Raw genomic sequence first — 25247 nt, forward strand, 5'->3', positions numbered from 1 at the left:
AATTACCGCCTTTAACAAAAACTAACATAGAATTTAAGATAGATTACATAGAAAATAACAATTAATGATATAAAATAAAAATAACAAAAATGAAAAACGAAAAGATAAGTATAAGTAATAAAACAAATGAAAAACTTGGTGAAAAAAAAGGTTAAAAAAATTGGTACAAATAATTGAAATAAAATTCGTACCAAGAGATCCAAAGAATGTATGTTTCTTCTTTCTTCCAGGCTATCTTGCACCAGACTAGGGCAATGGGCGATAGGATACGTCACGGCTGACGGCGAAATTCTGCAAACGATACCGCAGAACAAGAGCTTGTGCCAGGCGCTGCTTGACGGCTACCGGGAGGGATTGTGAGTTACTTCAATATTTATTAATTCTTTTTTGCTTACTCTTCACTTCTCATCGTTCCCTTGTACATATGTTCATTTACATATTATAATATGAAAATAAAATAGCCAGAATAATCTAGTTGTCTTATGTTAGACTTAAGTTTTGTACTGACATTTCTTGGTGGAACTGCATTTTATAGAATAAAATAATTTTAATTTTATTTTATTTTATTTGACCAGTGACCGTATTTTGTCATAACCGACATCATCAGACTGGTCTCTGGTCAAATAGAATAAAAGTGGAAAAGACTATATAGTTTTCTTTTCTTTATGATTTAATTATTTTTTGACATCGTGAAATAGATGAGGAAGAATATGCAAGTCTGAATCATTGGCTGGTTCAAGTGATCATTTTATATACATGTAACATTCATTGGTTTACCCATGACTGACAACAACACTACTAAAATTTTTGGAAATCATACATATATATATCGCTCACTCCTTTCAAGAACGTCATAAATCAAAAAACTTGATTTTTCAGGAGAACGTTTTTAAAGTTTAAAAATATAACGCAATGTATTAAAAATAAATATCAAGCCACTCATTAAACTTTTTACTGTGCAACAGATCTTTTTAGGTAAAACCTGAATGTTTTTTCTACATTTGAAAAATATTTAGTTTATTTAAAAAAATAATTAAACAATACTTTTTCTTCAAAATGCAAAATCAACATTTTGTGCCCTGTACAGGTAAATATTAAGCTAAAAATATGCCGCGTTTGCTGGGATATAGTACATTTTCTGGGCATTCCGAAAACATGCACAACTGAAAATTGTCGATTTTTGATTTATGAGGTTCTTGAAAGGAGTGAGCGATATATGTATGTTTGCGGCAGTATCTATGTTTGATTTGAGTAAGCTTTTATTTAGCAGAGACCCTTTCATATTAAATGTATGCAAGATCCTCGAATCTGGGACCTCTGGCACGACAGTCAAACGTGCTAATCATTACACTATGGAGACGGATATAATAATAGACGAAGAAGAATTTGGAAGTCATAGGCTGGTTAAGTGATCACTTTACACACTGTAACATTCATTATTCTATCCATGATTGACAACCACACTGCTGTAGAAAAAAAATCCTAAGTAGAGAAAACCCTGATCTGTATTTGCAGACGTATCGCTCACTCCTTTCAAGTACGTCATAAATAAAAAAACTTGATTTTTCAGGAGAATGTTTTGAAAGTTTAAAAATATAATGCAATCTATTGAAAAATAAATATCAAGCCACTTATTGAACTTTTTACTGTGCAACAGATCTTTTTAGGTTAAACCTGAAGGTTTTTTCTCCATTTGAAAAATAACTAGTGTATTTAAAAATAATAAAAAAATCAATACCTTTTCTTCAAAATGCAAAAACACTTTCTGCCCTGTTACTTACGTACTTATAACCCTTATCCACACCTAATGGTGCATAGGGCACTGCATCAAATTGACGCAGTGTTATCATGATCGTTACTTACATGAAGGCAAGGTGATCACTCTTGCGCTTCAGGAACCAGTCCAGGGTAATATTAAATAAATATTAGTGCCAAATCACTAATATTTATTTTCACCCCCCCCTGGGAATCGAACCCGGGACCTCCAGCACGGTAGCTAAACACGCTGACCATTACACCACGGAGGCGGACAAGTTAAAAATATGCCTCTTTTGCTGGGATATAGTACATTGTCTTGGCATTCTGAAAACATACACAGCTGAAATTTGCCGCTTTTTGATTTATGACGTTCCTGAAAGGAGTGAGCGATATATTTGGACACACTCAAAATGTTGTGAACTAATAAAAGGGTTAAATTCTTCAAATTGTCATCTCCATACATATCGTGTGTACGTTGTTGTTTACGCAAGTGGTCTAGCTGTTTGCACTCGGCATTCCTGTCTTTGTACGGGCGACCTTGTCGCTTGAAATACAATATCTGTGTATTTTACAACCTGGCCTATTTGTTGTGCTGGAGTAACATTACACAAACGTGGATCCTCGTGGCTCTTGCATGAGCTACCGTGTTTATTATTGACACTACGCAGTGTTTATTTTTTCCTTTTATAAGTTTTTTTTCTTTATTTTAAATTCTTTTGCATTACATGACATAAATTCAAATACAAAAAACATATAAATATAAATACACAAAAATATCCCACAGAGGGATGGCCTGTGTGTGGGTATACAATATAATTTAGTCATAGTTAAGGGTATAAAGTTCTTCTTGCCATGTGAGCGATGTCTGAAGCGAGTGTTTTTGCCTAGAATTTTCACTCATAAATTAGATGAAATTATAGTAACTTTAAAGATAAAGAGTAAATCCACTCACAAGTAGGCGTAGGCTATGAAACTTATAAAGTTGAAGCCTGAGTAGGGACATGATAAACGGTGTTGCATAAGCCGCAGCTAGATTTCAGAGTCACATGGACGTTAGGTAATTTAAAAAAAAAAGGATGTATGAATTAGTATACAGAGCTAAAAAATAAATATTAATGTTTTGTTTTTGACCCCATCACTGCTTTTCAATCACTATACACCATAATACACCACCCTACTCAATTTTTTTTTTAAGTAATTATTTTTATTCAAGTAATTGGCTAATAACTTGTCCGCCTCCGTAGTGTAATGGTCAGCAAGCTCGGCTACCGTTCTGGAGGTCCCGGGTTCGATTCCCAGGGGGGGTCAAATAAATATAAGTGATGTTTTCACTCTAATATTTATTCAATATTACCCTGGACTGGTACCTGAAGCGGAGGGCTGATCACCTTTCCTTCATGTGTAAACGATCAAGATAACACTGCGTTTATATGAAGCAGTGCCCTATGCACCATTGGGGTGTGGATAAGGGTTTCATTATTTATTATTTTATTACAAAATAAACAACTTTGTTTTTAACCATTTTTTTATTGGTACACTTTTTCTCCAACCGATTTCGACTAGAACCATGTCATCATCAGGGTTTAGTGTGCCAATAAAAAAGTGGTTAAAAACAAAGTTGTTTATTTTATAAAGTTTATAAAATGTGCCACAAAGTATCTGCGAAAAACATTCAAGAAAAAATATTAGTGATTTATCAGTCTAATATTTATTTGATATATCCCTGGACTGGTAACTGAAGCGGAAGGCTTATCACTTTTCCTTCATGTGTTAACACAATCAAAATAACACTGCGTTTATATGATGCAGCGCCCTATGCACCATTGGGGTGTGTATAAGGGTTTGAAGATGAAAAAGTGTTCATATATCGCTCACTCCTTTCTAGAACTTCATAGATCAAAAAACTTAATTTTTCAGGAGAACGTTTTTGAATATAACACAATGTATTAAAAATAAATATCAAGCCACTTATTGAACTTTTTACTGTGCAATAAATATTTTTAGGTAAAACCTGAAGGTTTTTTCTCCATTTGATAAATATTTAGTGTATTTAGAACAATAATTAAACAATACCTTTTCTTCAAAATGCAAAAACAACATTTTCTGCCCTGTAGCGGGTAAATATTAATTTAAAAATATGTCTCTTTTGCTGGGATATAGTACATTTTCTGGGCATTCTGAAAATATGTACAACTGAAAATTGACAATTTTTGATTTATGACGTTCTTCGAAGGAGTGAGCGATATATATGACCAACAAGCTGGAAGTGTCCACACCTAAAAAACGGTGTGCAGAGTAGAATTACAGTCTTGAACGTGGAGTTATCTCTTCCAGCTACCTGTATCCTGACGGGCGGGACGTGAACCCGGACCTCAGCTGGGCGGTGCAGTCGCCGAGCGAGGACCACATCGCGGTGACACAGGAGCAATACGAGCTGTACTGCGAAATGGGTGAGGGAAAGTTACATTTTTATCTTTTATCATTTTTTATTATTTTATTATTTTTAATACATTATACAACAGGGATGTGCCAACCTATGGCACGCGAGAGGTTTTTGCATGGCACGGAATGCGTGGAATGACGAGAAAAAATGAAAGTGATTATATAAAAAAATTCAAGAAAGTAAGAGATTAAAAAATAATGACAAAAGAACTAGACTTACAGCCGAAAGTATAACTGCTTGTATTCTATTAAAAGCTACCAACTATGAACGCGGTATAAAAAATAAATTGCCATATAGCATCCTACAACAAAAATTTCACTAATAATGTTTTAAGTGTTCTACATTTTTTTTAAATTTACTAAATTTTTTATTAACTTCTTTTATTTTGCCATTAATAAGTACTTAATTATTTTTTTCAATGTATTAATGCTTTACTTATATTTTGAATCTCAAGTTACATTTGATGCATTTTTATTTCCATGGCATGTGATATGTGACATATTATTATTATGAATATGGAAGTCTGGGCATTTACGAGACTTACGACCGTCATAGGCTAGTTTAAGCGATCATTTTACACATGTGTAACATTCACCAATTCTACCCTTGATTGACAACCACACTACTCAAATTTTTGGAACATCTATATACACTGTTCAAATTCGAATCGAAGTGCTTGAATCACTAGAATTTCACTATACATCTATGGTGTGATGAAATAAGCTTTTTTTATTTAGCAGAAATTCTTTCATTTGTATGTGATGTCCCAATCCTGGATTATAATCACATGCATGAGAAACACTAGAAAATATTTTTTTTATATTAGCGCGTATTTTGAGCAGTTAATTTATTTACTACTTTTTGAGTGTGTCCAAATACTTGTTCACAAATTTGGATCATCTCCAGTTATGAATCATTTTTTATTTATTTTTTTTTACAAAAAATAATATGAAAAATAACTCCTAATTGGAGATAATCCAGATTTTTTATATTTTTTTTATAATAAGAGAAATATTATTGTTTTTATTATTTACAAAAATACTTCAATTTCCTACTATTTCTGTGAGCCTAAGCGACTCATTGTTAGAAATAGGTATCAAATTGTGGTAGAGTGGATTTGAACCGAGAAACTCTGACCCAAGAGTCTGCGACGCTAACCTCGGGACCACAGCCCGACACAACATGTGTCGACAATTTGTATTTGGACACACTCAAAATGTTATATTATAATTTGAAGATGTGACTCTGTAAAATGACTTGGTATGTTTCTCCTTCCAGGCAGCACCTTCCAGCTGTGCAAGATATGCGCCGAGAACGACAAGGACATCCGGATAGAGCCCTGCGGACATCTCCTCTGCACCCCGTGTCTGACCTCCTGGCAAATTGTGAGACATTGTCCGTCATACACCTTCCCACCATAGGCGTGCATTCTATATGGGCAGAAAGGCAGTGCTTACACTGGATTACCCGCATTCCATGTAGAAACATGGCCTTTTATGCATTTCCTTACCCAACCAGACTGCCAACCCTGATTAATAACTCTGTGCACGCCACTGCTTCCTACCAATCCTCTCCGGACATTGAAATGAAATCGTGTCGGGTTGTGGTTCCAGGGTCAGTGTCGCAGACTCTTAAGTCAGAGTTTCTCGGTTCGAACCCCTCTACCGCAATTTGATACCTATTTCTAATAATGAGCCGCTTTGGCTTACAGAAATAGTATGAAATTGAAATATTTTTGTAAATAATAAAAACACAAATATTTCTCTATTTGTATTTAAAAAAAAAAATAATATTCCCTATACAGATGCTTCAGGCTTGCTGTTTCAAAAATTCACATTTTATTTTATTTATTTATTTCACATTTTATAACACATTTACTGCGGTCGATGTACACTGACCTCCACATTTCGTCGTAACGCAACATTTGCGGCCAGTATCCGACTTCGTATGGAGCACTCGGAACGCTGTACCGACTATACGAATGCTCGCATCGTAACGTGTTACGTTACGACAAAATGACTCCAGTCAGTCCCCACATTAATGCAAACAATCGCAAGATGCTGACAAAATATAAATTTTTAAAACTATATAAAAAATATGAAAGGGTAAATGATTTCCGTTAAGAATGTGCACCAAAACAACATGCCAGGGGTGTATACAATTCTGCATCCGTGGTGTAATGGTTAGTGCGTTTAGTTACCGTGCTATAGATCCCGGGTTCGATTCCCTGCCAACTTGACGACTATCGCACTTGCTAATCTTAAGAATAAAAGATTTGGGCAGGTATTCACACTGACAGTATATGTAAAACAAATATAAATATATTTTTGAAAATTCAATTTTTTTTTATAAAATACAATGTGACATCCAATTTGTTTTGTACTATTCCTAAATGTTGCTTTTATTGACCATAGTTGAAGTTCAAATGTAATAATTTTGTAATGTTAGCTCTGATAATCACCTGAAAACGAGAAAAAAAGACATCATAAGTGGTCGTTATAGAAGGCGTATTATTTGGTTTGTAAAACGTCCAATTTGAAATGAAAAACCTGTATAACTTACTTTTTTATCAATCCAAAGTTTTGCTAGTTTTCCTGTTGAACGCATATTTTTTTTTGTAATTCTTATAGTATGTGATTACAATATTGATGACGTGTGATTGGCAGGACTCGGAGGGCCAGGGCTGTCCATTCTGCCGGGCGGAGATCAAGGGCACTGAGCAGATAGTGGTGGACGCGTTCGACCCCAAGCACTCGCGCTCCCACCAAGCCAAGGTCAAGATGCACTCCTCCAACAACAGTCACGACGGAGGTAAGACACTCACCCTTTAAGGGATTATATCGTTAACTCCTTTCAACAACATCATATATCAAAAATCGACAATTTTCAGTTGTGCATGTTTTCAGAATGCCCAGAAAATGTACTATATCCCAGCAAAAGTGGCACATTTTAAACTTAATATTTACCCGCCTACAGGGCAGAAAGTGTTGTTTTTGCATTATGAAGAAAAGGTATTGTTTACTTATTTTTTTAAATATACTAAATATTTTTCAAATGGAGAAAAAAGCATTCAGGTTTTACCTAAAAAGATCTGTTGCACTGTAAAAAGTTCAATAAGTGGCTTGATATTTATTTTTAATATATTTTACTAAATTTTTAAACTTTAAAACGATCTCCTGAAAAATCAAGTTTTTTGATGACGTTGTTGAAAGGAGTGAGCGATATGTCGTTAAATATAAATACCCGGAAGAGGGCCGGTAAAATCATTTACTATATGTATTACGGCTCCTTAGGCCATGCCTAAGGAACCGTAATACATATAGTAAAAAAAAATGTATACTTAGTAAAAAAAAAAAAAAAAAATTCCTATGTATAACTGAATGAATACTTTGAACCAATCTAGATGTAAACAATTTTCCTATTGTTATATTGATGATCATCTCCCCAGGGTCCCAAGAAACTCCGACGTCCCCCCCTTCCAAGGAATCCGGAGCTTCTTCGTCATCGGCCACGGCGGCTTCCGCCAAGCCGAACTCCCTCGCCAACTTCAACGGGCTGTCGGACGACTTTGACGATATAGAGGTAAACCACGACCCCAGCTTGCCATAGCAAAATTTGATCTGAAATTCTACATACTACTAGGCCTGTTCAATCAATACTTGGACTTAAGTCATGGAACAAAATGTGCTTAATAATATTAATTTTTACAACATTTTGAGTGTGTCCAAATACTTGCTTACAAATCTGGATTATTTCCAATTATAGGAGTTATTTTTCCTATTATTTTTTGATATAATAAATAAAAAAGATTGTTGTCACCAATGTGTCACCAACATAGCCACATTATTTTTTTTAAAACCCTTATCCGCATCCCAATGGTGCATAGGGAACTGCATTATAAAGGCAGTGTATCTTGATCGTTAACACACGAAGGAAAGGTGATCAGCCCTCCGCTTCAGGTATCAGTCCAGGGTAATATTGAATATGTATTAGAGTGAAAAAATCACTTATATTTATTTGACCCCCCCTGGGAATCGAACCCGGGACCTCCGAAATGGTAGCCGAGCGTGCTGACCATTACACTACGAAGGCAGAATGAACATTAATTACAACATCAAAATAATACAAAGAATATGACGAATAATTTTTTGACATCTCATAAAAGATGAAGAAGAATATAGAAGTCTGGGCATTTACGGGGCTGACGACCGTCATAGGCTGGTTTGAGTGATCACTTTACACACGTGTAAAATTCACCAATTCTACCTATTATTGACAACCACACTGCTCAAATTCTTGGAAGCTTTTTATTTTATTTAAAAAATAAATGTTATGTATAGATGAAAGGGTCAAGTAATTGAAACATTGTAACTGCAATGTAAAGAAATTGTTCCATGCTTTTAAAATGATACTATCAATATTTTGAAGAGCGAATTTGTAAAATGTATGTAGAATTTCAGATAGTGTTTGATTTCGGCACTTTCAATAATGAACTTTTGTTTCAAAATGCATCTTTTTAACTATAATTATTAATTTTACAAAAAGCTTTCTTTTTAAATAAATTTAAAAATTGTATGAGTTTTATATGTATATGTGTAGCTTGAATGTGTGTGTATTATAGTTATAGATTTTTTTCAAATACACCAGTTTATTTGTTTTTTATTTTTATAATTGTATATGTGCCACAATTTTAGCATATTTTTATTTATTTATTATAATTTTTACATCTTCTTTCATATATGTTTGCTTCTTTTTATACAGTGAAACTCGGTTATAATGACGTTGTACCCATAGAAAAGATATCAGATATTATTTTTATGTTTAAAATACTAAATATTTTTATGTTTGGTTTATTATTTATTAAATTACCTTTTTGTGGTATGTCAGTTTCTGGAGGTCATTTTCGCAAATTAAAATTTCCGAAAATCACATCAAAAATTTTAATATAATGTACATATATTTTTTTAAAGGAATAACCCGCAAAGCCTCTACTTTTAGAGGCTTGTCTGTAGGTAGGATAGTAAGGATAGGGAAGGTAAATGTGAAAAATACATCACAAATACCCAGAGCAATCAAAAATAAATCTTTCTTGAATTCATTTGATTATAATAATAATTATTTATGTATATTTCATACACATAATTACGAATTACAATAATGTGCCCTCACTGAGTTTTCTGGTGCCGAAGGCACATATTACAATACTAACATATAAAACTATATGAAATAAAATTGTCCATGACATTCAATCAAATATGACATGGCTGAATTAAACTATCTATTTCAGATCTACCCACCTCCATTATCCATTTATGAATAGCCCTTTTTTACTTAGCTTCATTATTAAATGATTTTATGGATTTTTAATTTAAGTTTTATTTTGTAAACACAACTATTTCTTAATATCTATTGTGACTCGTGTTTCAACGCACTCCGCTTTATTTTCAAACACCGTACAGATTTTTTTAAATAGTGGTATTTGTGAAGTAAAACTTGAATTAAAAATATATAGATTTTACCATAAAGCCACTGTTGAATCAATTAATGAAAAGATTTTATGGATAGTGAAAGCAGCTTGTACAACTTAATTGCATGATAATATCGCCCCGTTTATAAAGCACAGGACTGTTTTCATTGCTTTTTACATAATCAAAGATCAAGATAACGCTGCGTCGATGAGATTGGTCATGGACCAATCACCATTCACCCAAGGCACCATTGGGTGTGGATGAGGGTAAGAAGAAATTCGCTTTATCGAGGTTTTGCTTGTATGAAATAGAACCCCAAAAAAAATTATTAAACTGTGGATGTTTTGAAAAAACGACTAACTTTACTTAGATGACCCATTATAACCGTGTTTCACCGTATATGTAAGAATAAACATACAAAAAAATAATAAATAAATAAGGATATTTTTGGATTTTTAAATGTTTTTTTATTGCAACACACGCATGGTTTGTTTGTATCGGCTGCAGAATGACAAAAGGGTAAATGTAACATTTATTTTTTTGCTAATTGAACAAAAATATAATATTTTTCAAGTGAGAGTTTTCTCACTTAGCACATTGTTGTCGGGCGGTTTTTTCATTAACCCTGACCATAATTAGTATACTAATTAGGGTCGTATACTAATCACAAGTAACCGCTAACCCAAAACCGATCTGTGCAATGTTTTCTGGCGTCTCTCGCGCTCTACCAAAAGTAAGCAAATATAACACTTATAAGCGTCTCCCGCTCTCTACCAACAGTATGTAAAAGACGCTTTAAAGTGTTTCCCATAACAAAATGTGTTTAAAAGGATATAGAAGAGAATTACGTGACAACCATATATATATATATATATATATATATGAAGAGATATATGTATTTTTGTCTTCTGTCTTTTTACAAACATTTGTACGGAGCGAGATATGGTCATTGTATACCCTTTTGTCTTTTTGTGGTCTTAATGTTGTTAAAATATATTTGAAAAAAATTACCAAATATTTTAAAAATATATATTGTTGTTTTCATGTAATATCTTGAATATTTTTTCCTCAAACCGTGGTATTGGCATCTTTCTCTGCACTTTTTGGTGCATAGGGCACCGCAAAGCATTGACACAGGTGATCCATTGCCACCAGCATGCTAGTAATTTCTAATTCACAAGTTAACAGGCGTCGTAGCGTAGTTGGGTAGATGCTCGACTGCGAATCTGTCGTCCTGGGCTCAATTCCCGCCGATTGCAAAATGAATTCAAGCAAGATTTATTTTCAATTGGTCTTGGTGTTGTATTTTAAACATTTCCATTCACTATCCTACCTACAGACAAGCCTCTGAAAAGTAGAGGCTTTGCGGGTTATTCCTTTAAAATTAAAATAAGTACCAACAAAATATAAAATTTCCAATGCCACTCTGACAGCTTTGTAATTTGATGAGTGAAACCTATGACTGGTCATATTAAAACTGTCGGTATTAAATCTATTAAAGTTTGAATTGAGAATTTTTTTGCTTTAGAAAAAATGTTGCCATATTACTCACTCCTTTCAACAACGTCATATATCAAAAAACGTCAATTTTAAGTTGTGCATGTTTTCGGAATGCCCAGAAAATGTACTATATCCCAGCAAAAGCGGCATATTTTTAACTTAATATTTACCCGCTACAGGGCATAAAGTGTTGTTTTTGCATTTTGAAGAAAAGGTATTGTTTAATTATTTTTTTAAATATATTAAATATTTTTCAAATGGAGATAAAACATTCAGGTTTAACCTAAAAAGATCTGTTGCACAGTAAAAAGTACAATAAGTGGCTTGATATTTATTTTTAATACATTTCATTATATTTTTAAACTTTAAAAACGATCTCCTGAAAAATCGAGTTTTTTCATATATGACGTTCTTGAAAGGAGTTAGAGTTATGATGGATTGAATATTCAAAATATTGCTTGGGGACCTACTCATAGTGTTTTTTACTATATATATATTATTGTTTTTAAATGTGTTCATTTAGCTTTTTGCACTTTTTAAAATGTAGAACTCATTATTTTTTCAACTGCGCAAGTCGACAAGGTATAATGGGGAAAATATGCGGTCATCATTATGAAGGAAAATTATTTAAAATATTCCTTCTTTAATTGATTCGGCAGTCACTTTGCGGTAATATGTATTCATTTTTTATTTAACATATCGTCCTGACGATAAATAACGAGGTTGATGAACAAAACTGCCTGCAGTTTTGTTCATCAACCTCGACCCGAATTATACTCTTTCAGTCTGCCGCCCGACCCTCAGTATACTAATCACAAGTAGCCGCAATACCCAATTCCCATCTGTACAATGTTTGCAGGCGTCTCTCGCGCTCTACCTAAAGTAAGCAAATAGAACGCTTGTAAGCGTCTCCCGCTCTCTACCAACAGTATGGAAAAGGACCCTAATTATACTCTGGCAGTCTGCCGCCCGACCCTCAGTATACTAATCGCAAGTAGCCGCAACACCCGATTCCCATCTGTACAATGTTTGCAGGCGTCTCTCGCGCTCTACCTAAAGTAAGCAAATAGAACGCTTGTAAGCGTCTCCCGCTCTCTACCAACAGTATGGAAAAGGACCCTAATTATACTCTGGCAGTCTGCCGCCCGACCCTCAGTATACTAATCGCAAGTAGCCGCAACACCCGATTCCCATCTGTACAATGTTTGCAGGCGTCTCTCGCGCTCTACCTAAAGTAAGCAAATAGAACGCTTGTAAGCGTCTCCCGCTCTCTACCAACAGTATGGAAAAGACGCTTTTAAGCATTTCCCGCAAACAATGTGTTCATTTTCACTTGGCAAATACCACTGTTCACCGTTTATTAAAATATATATTTAAACATTTTGACTTCTCAACCAAGATGAAGAAGAATATGTAAATCTGGGTATTTACAGGGCTTATTACCCGTCATAGGCTGGTTTAAGTGATCAATTTATAAATTCAATCATAGATGGTGTCGAAGAAGTAGCATGCACAAGATTTTTTCGATTGAAGCATATATATATCGTAGTCATACAGGAAAAAGTGACCAAGTGCATTGTTTTACAAAAACGTGATCATTGACTATTTGATATCTTACTAGCTTAATATTGCCCTGAAAAAATCCCAAAGGATTTTAAACTTGGAAGTATAATATATATTGTCTTGGTAAAAATGACTAACTGCATTGATTTTTATTTTCTTGCCAAGCAAAAGTGACTCAAATGGCTCTCCTGAACATTTTACGTTTTGGTAGTTAGTCACTTTCTCCTGTACGACTACGATATATACATATATACCTTCCTTAATTTGAGTAGTGTGTTCCTCAATCGTAGGTAGAATGATGAATGTTACACGTGTTTAAAGTGATCACTTAAACCACTTCCATATTCTTCTTCATCTATGTTGAGATATCGATAAAACAAATCTTGATATACATCAAATCAAATCTTAACAATTCATGGCTCAGCTCAACCCAGAATTTGTATACAAAGGTTTGGACACACGATATTGTGAATACAAAGAGACGTCCGTAACATTTTCCCATGTTATCAATTGTGCCGACTTGCGTAAAAAATGCATCATCAAATTTTAAAATCCATTTTTGTTTTTGTCTTGTACAGTAGAAACCCTCTAAACCGTCACGTTTGAACCTCGGGCTATGGTCGAAACGCGAAAAATGGTCAGATTATCTTAAAAATCCAGAAAAATATAGATTTACAGTCAAATAAACATTCCCTAAACTTAAAAATGACTTTATGAGTTAGCACGAGTATGCTCGTACGTTTTGAATTATTATTTTTTTAATTACCTAACGCCCAAGTGACTGAAATCTAGCTACAGCTTACGCAACACCGTTTATCATGACTACTCAGGCTTCAACTTTTAAAGTTTCATAGCCTATGCCGACTTGTGAGTGGATTTACTTACTTTTATGTTCAAAGTTACTGTAATTTCATGTAATTCATGAGTGAAAATTCTAGGCAAAAACACTCGCTATCTCGCTAGAGGCATGAGTATGCTCGTACCTCGAGTGCTCTAGCTTCTCATATTATTCCCAGTTTCTTCTCTCATAGTTTTATTTTTTCTTTTCTTTTACCAAAAAGTAATAATGTCCTTTACCTAGAACTCCTTCAAGAATATCATCTGTAGTCAATTATACATATTTCAATATATATACTCTCAACTACCAATTACCTTGCTTTTATCTGATTCCGTGCAGGTCCACGAAAAGAAAAAAAATCATCTATTGATGACACAACGCAATAAAATCATTATCGGCTAGTTACCTGTTTTACCGACTGAAAAAAACATGTTTTTAAATGTCACTAATGTCTTACTGCTCGAGAATATAAGAGCATTTTCACCAGAGCTTATTTTTTAAACAAAAAAGGTAAACGTCCCGGAACTCACTGAAAAAAAAATCATTGAAGTATTTATTACAATACAATATTTTATCATTTTGACGAATTCTATAAACATAGGTTGTAGTTACGTAAGCACAAACATTGTTTCGTCTAATTGATTTTGAAAATTGAAAAAAATATATCCAGGAAAAAAAGTGCCTAAATGCCTTCCACCGCGTTACATGTATAAAAAAAGCCCTGGTTTTCGCCATTTGCCGTCACCGTATATGATTCGATGTCATTCCGGTTTGGGTCGGATCACTTTTGGATCACCCGGAGTGACATCGGCTGACGACGGACGAGGGGGTTTCTACTGTTGTCCTGTTTTTGTCACCTGTGCCCGCCGAGATATTTGCATATCTTATTTTTTTATTGCAGCATCAATCACCGCATGGCTGAATGGTCCCAATTCACAATCTATAGACAATTTAATAAAAAAATATGTAAAACACACATTCGCAAAGTGCTTTAATTTAAGGTTGTTTTCTAATTTTTCCGTGGTCGTGTCAAATCGACTGTGCATCGGACGGAGTGTCCCAATCTCGAAACTGGATCGTTACACGTTAAAAACAAACTTAGCTGTCGTGTTAGCTTTACAACTCTGTTGGACTTTGTTTATTTTTATATTAATTTTTAATTATTCGATTTTAATGATATTTTAATATTTATATGTCTGTATGTACAAGTGTGTGTGCGCAAGTCTTGGGTGTGTTTTTAACAGTGCCTCCTGTATCGAATGCTTGCCGTGCGGCGAGTTTGGCGCCGTTGCGACGGGTGCTGTCTGTAAACCAGTTTTGGATAGCAAATTTAGTGCGGAAAAGTGTAATATAAAATCTCTGACAATATTTGCTGTGAGTAATATTCATAGTTATCATATTGTAGGAGATGGTATGAATGCTCTTAGAAATTATCACAGTGCTAAAAGGGATTTTTTGAGAATCCAAGAAAGCATCATGATATTGAAGGGAATTGTATAATAATCCATAGAAATCACCAGTGTTTTGGATTAAATGAAAATCCAAAATAATTATAATGATATACAAGAGTATTATGTGATAATCCATAGAAACAGTCACAGTATTATAAGGGTTCGTTATGAAATCCAAAAAATCATCACTTTGTTAAGAGATTTGTATGACAATCCATAGAAAATTATCACATAAAAAGGATTATAAGAAAATCCAAAAAATCCTTATTATATTGAAGAGATTTGTATGATAATCTGTAGAAATCATCACAGTGTTAAAAATTATTTCATTAATTCATTCAACAGTAACTTTGTTGCAAAAATCTATCCATTTTTTATTAATTTTTTACTTAGTAAATACCACTATTTCTTTAAGTCTACTGTGATACGTGTTTCAATGCATATTCCGCATCATTTTCAAACACGTGTCACAGTAGATTTTAAGAAATAGTGGTATTTACTAAGTGAAATATTAATTAATAATTAAAAATTATTGTATGAGAATCCAAAAAAAACATTGAATTGAAGTGATTTCTATGATAATCCACAGATATAGTCACATTGTTAAAAAAGATTTTATGAAAATTCAAAAATCATCTTGGTATATTCTATGGCTGCCCGCCTCCGTAGTGTAATGGTCAGCATGCTCGCCTACCGTTCTGGAGGTCCCGGGTTCGATTCCCAGGGGGGTTTAGTAAATATAAGTGATTTTTTCACTCTAATATTTATTCAATATTACACTGGACTGGTACCTGAACTGGAGGGCTGATCACCTTTCCTTCATGTGTAATCGATCGAGATAACACTGCCTTTATATGAAGCAGTGCCCTATGCACCATTGGGGTGCGGAAAGGGATTATTATATATTCTATATTCTGAGAATTGTATGAAAATCCACAGAAATCTTTCCTTTATGTTGTTCAGGTTTGAACTAATTACAAATTACTCTTATGCGTTGTAAAATTATTGTTGATATTTTTTTCACTTTTTTTAGACTGTTATTTCAACATTGTGTAAAAGGGAGTTCAGTTCATACAATATTCGCAATTGATCATTCGATTGGTTTACAAACACAGCAATTAACCCTATCTCGCAGCACGGCATTGTATTTACTGTCTAGGAGGCACTGTTTAGCTACGAAAGACTGAAAAATAGAAAAATAATTTTCTACGATACGTATTCTTAAGATGGCTTTTTTCAACGCTGCATGTATTTTTTTTCTATCGCTCAAGTATCATGTCACCTAACCAAGCAAAAGATCTGAAATATTTTAAAAAAAAAACTAACCCGCTATGAAATTTTATAGCCAAATAAAGGAAGAGAAAAAAATGTTAAATATATTTATTGTTTTTTTTTTATTAATTAAGATAAGTAGGTACTTAATCCAAGAATTTAAAAAAATATTTTGGAAACAAATTCAGGAGTGTCCACTTTAGGGACAAGTGTAATAATAGAGCTCTTCTAAGTACATAAGAGGTAACTGCCATTTTTAGGTGTTTAGTTGGCATTTAAAAATTTAATTAAAAGGTAAATATTCAGCCGTTTTCTTGTGTCCAGTATTGAACAAAGGCCTCCCTCTTAGACACAAAATTTCAAAGCAATTGTGCTCTTATTATATACGCAAATATTTCAATTTCATTATTTTTTGCGAACCTAAGCGGTCCGTCATTAAAAATAGGTGTCAAGTTATGATAGGGCGGGTTCAAACCCAGAAACTCTTGATAAATGAGTCACTAATGACACTAACACATTGTTGTCGTGTGGTTTTGTACATCACCGACCCTAATTATAGTCTGCAGTCTGCCGCCCGACCCTCAGTATACTAATCACAAGTAGCCGCAACACCCAATTCCCATCTGTACAATGTTTGCAGGCATCTCTCGCGCTCTACCTAAAGTAAGCAAATGGAACGCTTATAAGCGTCTCCTGCTCTCTACCAACAGTATGTTGAAGACGCTTTTTATGCGTTTCCCACAAACAATGTGTTTAACCAGCCTATGACAGGTTTTATGCCCTGTATATACCCAGACTTACATATTCTTCTTCATCTTTGTTGAGATGTCAATATTAATAACTTCCAAGTGGACATTGGTAGCATAAACCAAAGTAGGACACAAAATGCAGAACCCTCTTCTAGTGGCACGGATGGTCTGCTGATGACAGTCAACAGTCCGGCTTCTCCTGAGGAGTGCAACGTGGTTTCCTCCCAGTAATGAGCAAATGCTGACAAGTTCCTGATTGGCCCACACTAGATTATTCCTCCTGTTCTCAAGACAGATTCAAATAAAAACATATTTAATTAGCTAGAAGAAACAAAAATCCACTAAATGAACTATAAACCTTATTTTTTGACATCTCATCAAAGATGAAGAAGAATATGGAAGCCTGGGCATTTACGGGGCTGACGACCGTCATAGGCTGGTTTAAGTGATCACTTTACACACGTGTAACATTCACCAATTCTACCCATTATTGACAACCACACTACTCAAATTCTTGGAAAAAATAAAAAAATAAAAAATAAAAAAAATAATATGAAGATAACTTCTGTAATTACAGATAATCCAGATTTTGTGAACAAGTATTTGGACACACTCAAAATGTTGTAACTATAAACCTTGTACATAATAAGCAAGGTAAATAATAATTGCAATTCCCATCTAAAAACAAAACAACAAAAAAACTTCTAAGTGGAGAAACCCAGATTTGTGAACACGCTTAAAGTGTTGTGAAGTAAATGTAGCCATTCAATCATGATCATATCTTCATTATCTCTGTCAAGATTTCTATAATATCTTGATTAATATTGAAGGCTTATAATGTGCTCAAATTAAGTGCCGAAATGGTTATTTCTCCGCCTTTCTTTACATGCAGTTACCCCTTTTGTACTTAGGACAGCGGCATGAATGTGCTATTTTCAGATTGGGATGTTGTAGGTGCCGTTTTTTTTTTAATTTTGTGATTATAAGAATTACCGTATTTTACAGACTATGAGATGCATCTTAATTTTTAAGCAATTTGTTTAAATACAACATTTTTACCATTCATTATATCTGAAGTTCGTGAAATACAGGTCTGTTATATTGAGGTTTTACTGTATTAGATTGATTGCAAAGCCAGAATAAAATAATTCTTAGTTTATAAAACCAATGTGACATTTGAAATCTCTGAAAATTCTACCTCTGTTCTCTGTTCACCTCAGAAAACATAGCATTACATATATTATTGTAATATGACGTCATAAAACGTTTGATGACGGAGAATGCACGTTTTTCGTTTTATTAAAATATCTAAAGTTTGAACCTTCATATATCCCTTAGTTCTTTACATATTTCAATAAGAATGTTACCGATAGTCTTGTGATTTTTCATATTAATTTATCAGCCAATAAACCAACATCGTGACACAAATCTATTCATAAAAGACAATTTTTTTGTGTTTATTTATATATTTAAAGTAATTTTAAAACTAGGTTACATTTTAATTCTATTTTTGTGTCTCCCGACAACATTGTGGACTGGCGAGAATTTTAAATCAAACACTGTACATTTTTATATAAATTTCAAGTTAAAGACGTTTCTGAAATTTTTAAGACAATTTTTTAAAGAAAAAATTGTGTCTTATACTTTGTAAAATACGGTAAATATTAATAATATTTTTTGAATGTGTATGTATGTTGCATGTGTTCGCTTGGAGTTTTGTGACCAATAGTATTGTATGGATATATTTTTAATTGTTTAAATTATAGTTTAAACAAATTTTTATTACTTGTTTCAAAGGTCCTGTAACTTCATTAAAGGTTGAATGGCAAATCTCAGTAATGAATCTCAATTAAAAAGTTAGATAAGGTAATCTATCAAGGTACATATTTGTGCCCGTTTTATCGATCTGTATACTGCTGCTGTCTAGTTCACAAATGTTAAATATGATTGACGTACGATCAGCGTTTGCCAATGCCAATTTTCAGAATTCCCCAAAAATCTAGGTCAATTTCCCCAAATTGGGGGAAAAAAAGTCCCGATTCCCTACACATTCCCCACCCACATAATTATCCCATGGAAATAAACAAGTTTTCATATAAAAACGACTACTTATTTTTTTTTTTCATTTTAAATATTAACGCCCTAATAGGGCTTTTACATACAATACATTCTAACCCTTAGCTGCACCCAATGGTGCATAGGGCACTGCATCATATTGAAGCAACGTTATCTTGATCATTAATTATATGAAGGCAAGGTAATCACTCCTGCGCTTCAGGGACCAGTCCAGAGTAATTTTAAATAAATATTAGAGTGTAAAATCACTAATATTTATTCTCACCCCCTCTGGGAATCGAACCTGGGACCTCCAGCACGGTAGCTAAACACGCACACATCACACCACAGAGGCGGACATAAAATGCATAGTAATTAAAAATACATTTGATACGTCACAAAATATGTAAGAAAGTACAGCCTAAAAAACAGGTAACATGTATATTTAGTTAGATACATAGTACACAAACAGGATAATTAATACATTTTACTTATTATTTTGTAGCATAAACAATTATGTAGAACACATAAAAAATAATAATAAAAGGAGAACACACAAAAAATATACTTTCAAAACATTACATTAATAAATATATAATATGTTTAAATCCCTGCATTTTGCCCACATAGTGCCTATCCCCACAAATTCCCCAATGGATTTGAGATTCCTTGCAGTTTGGGGAATTCCCCACAGATTGGCAACCCTGCGTACGATGCGATTTGCAAAAATCACAACATTTTCCGATAGGGTGATAAATTTGGTGCCATGCTGTATATCACACTTGCCTATTTTTTTGCTGAACTCCTGCTGTACAAAGGTGGAGACTGACCGGAGCATTTGGTCGTAACGTAACACGTTACGATGCGAGCATTCAGGCAGTCAGTACAGCGAGCCGAGCGCTCCATCCATAGTTTCGGATGATCGCTGATGCTCGCCGCGAGCGATGTTACGACGTTACGTTACGACGAAATACTCCGGTCAGTCTCCACCTTAATGTATGATAGATATGACGGTTGTATGCTATGTTAGTTTTTAATTTAATTCTAGAATGAGATGATTATAGGCATTCCAAAGTTGAAAAAAGTACATGAAAATATATTTTTTTTAATATATTGTTTTTGTATAATCTTATTTATTTTGTATTACGGATTTATTATAAAAAATTTCGATGAAGATAAATACTCTGAAAACATCAAATTTGTTTGTTTTTTTTTATTGTATTACGGTGGAACCTCTTATAACGAGCACCTCTTATAACAAGTAATTGACATAATAAAATAAATAAAACCCTTATCCGCACCCCAATGGTGCATAGGGCACTGCGTCATATAAACGCAGTGTTATCTTGATCATTTACACATGAAGGAAAGGTGATCAGTCCTCCGCTTCAGGTACCAGTCCAGGGTAATATTGAATAAATATGACAGTGAAAAAATCACTTATATTTATTTTACCCCCCTTGGGAATCGAACCCGGGACCTCCAAAACGGTAGCCGAGCGTGCTGACCATTACACTACGGAGGCGGACGTAACGGACAATTGACATAACGGACAAGAAAATGTTACTCCCTTAACGAGTGACATTTCGCATAATGAGTTACAAAGAAAGAGCAAATCCCTTTTTCATGACATTCGCTAGTCAAAACAAAACATGTTTCACTTAACAAGTAAGATTCTGGAACATATTATCCTCGTTATAAGAGGTTCCACTGTATTATTAATTTTTTTGTTATTTTTTTTAATTATTTAAAAATATACCTCCCAACGCTTAAAAAAATACATTGCATCAAAATGGTCGATAGTCTGTATAAGACGAATAAGAATTTATATGAAAAATATTATACAATATATTTTTGTTGGTAATAATGACCATTACGTTGCCATTTTGAAATTTCTTCTAAGCCTATGGTGCATAGGGCACTGCATAATACAAAAGCATCATTATCTTGATCGTCAAACACATGAAGGAAATGTGATCAGCCCTGCGCTTCAGGTAGCATTAAATAAAATAATTATAAGAGTGAAAAATCACTTGATTTTAACTTCGTTGGGAATCAAACCCGGGACCTCCAGTACGGTAGCTGAGAGTGATGACAAATCGCTCACTCCTTTCAAGAACGTCATAAATCAAAAATCGACAATTTTTAGTTGTGCATGTTTTCGGAATGTCCAGAAAATGTACTATATCCCAGCAAAAGAGGCATATTTTTAACTTAATATTTACCCGATACAGGGCAGAAAGTGTTGTTTTTGCATTTTGAAGAAAAGGTATTATTTAATATTTTTTTTAAATATACTAAATATTTTTTGAATGTACAAAAAACCTTCAGGTTTTACCTAAAAAGATCTGTTGCATATGAAAAAGTTTAATAAGTGGCTTGATATTTATTTTTAATACATTGTATTATATTTTTTAACTTTAAAAACGTTCTCCTGAAAAATCAAGTATTTTGATTTATGACGTTCTTGAAAGGAGTGGGCGAAATATAAAAATATGATTTGTTACATTGTATTAATAATTAGAAATTCATAGCACAGTACACATTACTTTAGTACCCGCACTCTGCATCCTAATTTTAAACTTTAAATTAAAAACGGTGCTTAACCCTTTGAGGACAAAGAATAAAAAAAATTTACTGAACACATTTTTATTTCTAAAAAATTATTTACAAATAAGTGTAAACAAAATTTTACTGAAAATTGTGCACACAGATTGATACAATATTTAACCCTCCACAAAATTAAAAATACACATTGCGTGCCTGGTAGTTAGCAACAAAGACCATGTTTTACAAAGTATAAATAAAAGCATTTATTCTTGAAAATATGAGGTAATATATAACACTACTTATTTTTAGTATTATTATGACTATGACTCACCTGTCATTTTGTTTATTTCGTTCAATAACCTCACAAAATTGATAAACTAAGATACAGATAACCTATAAATATCCCGACATGTGCACATCGCCACAATAAATAGTCTGAAATAAGCTCCAAGACAATGATACCAACATGAAATCTATACAAGCACTATTTCTGTAACATAGGCAACACATATTGCACTGTGGTTTTAACTAGAAACCTGTAGGCACTTAGACAATTTATTTTGAATTTGTGGTTAGCAGCAGTAACCAGTTGTCCTGAAAAGGGTTAAAAAAGAAAATAGTTCCTCAAACTTCATGTAATATAATAATGCAGTGTTGGCAAATTTAAATAAAACTGAGCCATGCTCATTTCAAGACGTAGTGGAAATCCATCAAAACTTCTTCGTATTTCCTACACACCCAATACTGCTAAATCAATATCAAGTTGGAACAAAATTTACGATTCTACTGATTTCTTTTGTGACGGCTGTTTCAAATTGAGTGACAATGTCATCAAAAGCTGTAGAACTTGTCTCAAAAAGGATTCGGTTCGATTATAAATTGTGTTGCGATTTGTATGATTAAAAATTGACTGTTGAATTCAATTGAAAGTTATCGCCAATCCAATGCATACTTGTCACGCCTGTTCGAAGCTTGCCTTTTGTCGTCTTGTCGTTTGGTAAGTTGGCTTTTATTATTACGTACGCATGTTGTGTTAACTTTTGCATGTCGCTTTTTACGAATGAATATTTTCGCTTTTCGCGTATGCGATTTGAATTCTTACGAGTGCAATTGACAGTGTTCGATGAATGTATTTGTGTGTTTGCTTTATTTTTAGGATTCTTTGGAGTTCAACGCCGCTACCAGCAGCATCCAAGCTTTGATCAAGCACCAGCGGTCGGAAGAGATTCCCCACAGTCCTCTGGCGTCGCCGCGTCCGATTCGAAAATCTAGTCAGCCGCGTTCAGTAACCCCTACCCAATCGAACCACATCCCTCATTCGAATCACGGCAATCCTCCAGCAATACCGGCGCATAAAACCTCAACGCCAAATTTGAATTCAGCTGCGCCCGTTGTTCCGGCGCATAAAACTAGTCTCTCGAGCCAGGCTCTACCGTCTCTTCGGCATTCTACGGGAAGTACGAGCGGCGTGCCTGCGGTTCCCGCGCATAAGAATATTCCCTCGACCAGCCAGAGTTCCATGTTGCCGACTGCACCTTCAACGAGCGTGCGGAATTTGAGCGTCGTAGCACAGTCTGCCGAGAACACGTACGGAGAGTTGCTAGGCTCGCACACTCTGGCCAAGAGCAGCGTGGAGCTAGACGGAGAAAGGACGTACCAGAATTTTCAGTCGCGGTCGGGCGTCGCGCCCAAAAGGATACAAGACTTAACGGCGCCCCCTTTGCCCCCCAGAAAGTCCGTTTCTCCGAGTTCCGACGCCAAATTGACGGATCCAATCGGTTCTAACCCGAGCCTGCCGAAGAGAAACCTGCCGAACCCGCTGCCGCAGATCAAACAACTCCGGGAACTGCCGCTCTCCTCCGAGATGGACGTCTTGCGAGTCGGGAGCCACGAGTCCGAGTTGATTCAAAACTCGGGGAATAGAAGTCCACTCGGAAATGCGACGAGCATGATTAATCTTAGCATACAGAACGCTACTCCTAACCTGCAAAACGGGTCTGACCTTCTTGACGTTACGCGGCCTAGCATATCAGGCAGTCGGAGCTCCGAAGACTTAACGAAGTTCCCTCTCGGCCAGTGCGTGATTTCAGGAACCGTGTTCGACTTCCGGAACCTCTCGGACAACAGCGCTTCGGAGACTCTGCGACCAAACGGGCGGAAACAGAGTCTCGAAATCCCCGTCTGCGGAAACAATCTGAGCTCCGTCATTTCCGGTTCGACGGAAACTATATCCGGGCTGATCGACACGCGATACGAGGTCCTGCCCGCGCATAAAAACGCCAATCTAGTACAAGACCCGAGGATATTCAGCAAGCCGATTTTGGGGAATAAATACGTTCAGCAGACGCCGCACGGTCAACCGCCTCCGCGGCCGCCCCCTTGCGTACCGCCACACGAAAATAAAACCGTCAAAAATGTTAATATAAAACCGGCATCGCAAGTTGTAACGCCTGTTGAAAGTCACCCGAAACCCGCCATCTCGCAGGCTAGTGAAATATCCCAGACGAAACCAGCTGCGGTCGTCCCGACGCCGCATATGAAACCAGAATCGGAAGTCAGACAGTTCACTAGCTGGCAGGAGCTGCAGAACCAATCGGAGGCAGCCAGAAACAAAGATGCGAATTGCCCATCGCAGTATGAGAATGTCACGGTTGACAGCAGAGGCGTCGTGGTGTCGATCAAGCGCCAGAAGGCCGCTCTGGAAACGCAGTCTTCCGCGGTGCAATCGCCGGTTACGCCCGATTCGAAATCCCGGATAAACCCCCTCACACACAACCACATGGGCCAGAGACTGGACGAAAACACTCCGACAAACGTACCGTACGAGAACATCAACTTAGACTACATTTCCCGGCTCGTCAGCGAGGGCTATCCCAAAGACAGCGTCGTGAGGGCGTTGGGAATCACGAGAAACGACATCGACATGGCGTTTGACATCCTCCACGAATTTGGCACCAAATCCGTCAAATGCCAAAACAATAACGTGTCGGACTGACTATTTTCTTATATGTAAAAAAAAAATTAGTATCCGAAATATTTGCTAGTCAAAGTTCATTGTGAAGGATTCATCATAATTTATTAATAGTGTTACGAAGTATTACAAACTAATTAAAGTATTTATTCCACTGTTTAATTTTTTTCCAATTATTAAAAAAAAAAAAAAAAAAAACATACAAATTCGAGGTATGTTCTGTTTTGAAATTTAAAATACATAACCGTGCAATCTTTTTACTTATTTTTAAAAAAAATTGTTATTTTTGACGCACATATTTTCTTATATTTAGCACAGTAAATGGATAAGCATAAAATTTTAGCGCGTATAATAGTCAAAATTTGATTACGATAATATTTTCGACTGTTGCGCTTCCGCGATATGAATATTTTTTAAGTAAGTACTTGTTATTTTTAATTTGAATGAATGCATATCAAGCAAAGTGCTTACTCTCGAATATTTCAAAAGAAAGTACCTAACCTGTATTTAAAGATTTTTTTTTAAATGTAACATTGCTATTTGAAGTCAATCTTTTTTATCTATGGAATTGACAGTTGGCAAATGATTTTGAATCGAGAATGGGCATTTTTGTGTTTTTGTTAAGTTTT

The 25247-nt window shown here is 34.9% G+C and overlaps 1 protein-coding gene across 2 annotated transcripts in view; it reads left to right on the plus strand.

Annotated features, from left to right (window-relative positions):
• Cbl (E3 ubiquitin-protein ligase CBL) overlaps window positions 1-24774 on the plus strand; it is a 56654-nt gene extending 31880 nt beyond the window's left edge. The window contains exons 4-9 of one of the 2 annotated variants that reach the window (XM_088271926.1): window positions 231-356; window positions 4093-4218; window positions 5484-5586; window positions 6868-7012; window positions 7650-7783; window positions 22804-24774. In XM_088271926.1, the coding sequence (XP_088128052.1) occupies window positions 231-356; window positions 4093-4218; window positions 5484-5586; window positions 6868-7012; window positions 7650-7783; window positions 22804-24642 (2473 nt within the window). In that variant the 3' untranslated portion in view covers window positions 24643-24774. Of the gene's footprint in view, window positions 1-230; window positions 357-4092; window positions 4219-5479; window positions 5587-6867; window positions 7013-7649; window positions 7784-22803 lie in introns of both variants that reach the window. The other variant, XM_088271927.1, reaches the window with a different exon arrangement.
• Window positions 24775-25247: the final 473 nt, after the last annotated feature.

The sequence above is a fragment of the Brachycentrus maculatus genome, unplaced genomic scaffold, assembly GCF_059751285.1.
Source record: "Brachycentrus maculatus isolate JH-2025_06_01 unplaced genomic scaffold, ASM5975128v1 h1tg000470l, whole genome shotgun sequence".
In the NCBI taxonomy this organism is placed as follows: Eukaryota; Metazoa; Arthropoda; class Insecta; order Trichoptera; family Brachycentridae; genus Brachycentrus; species Brachycentrus maculatus.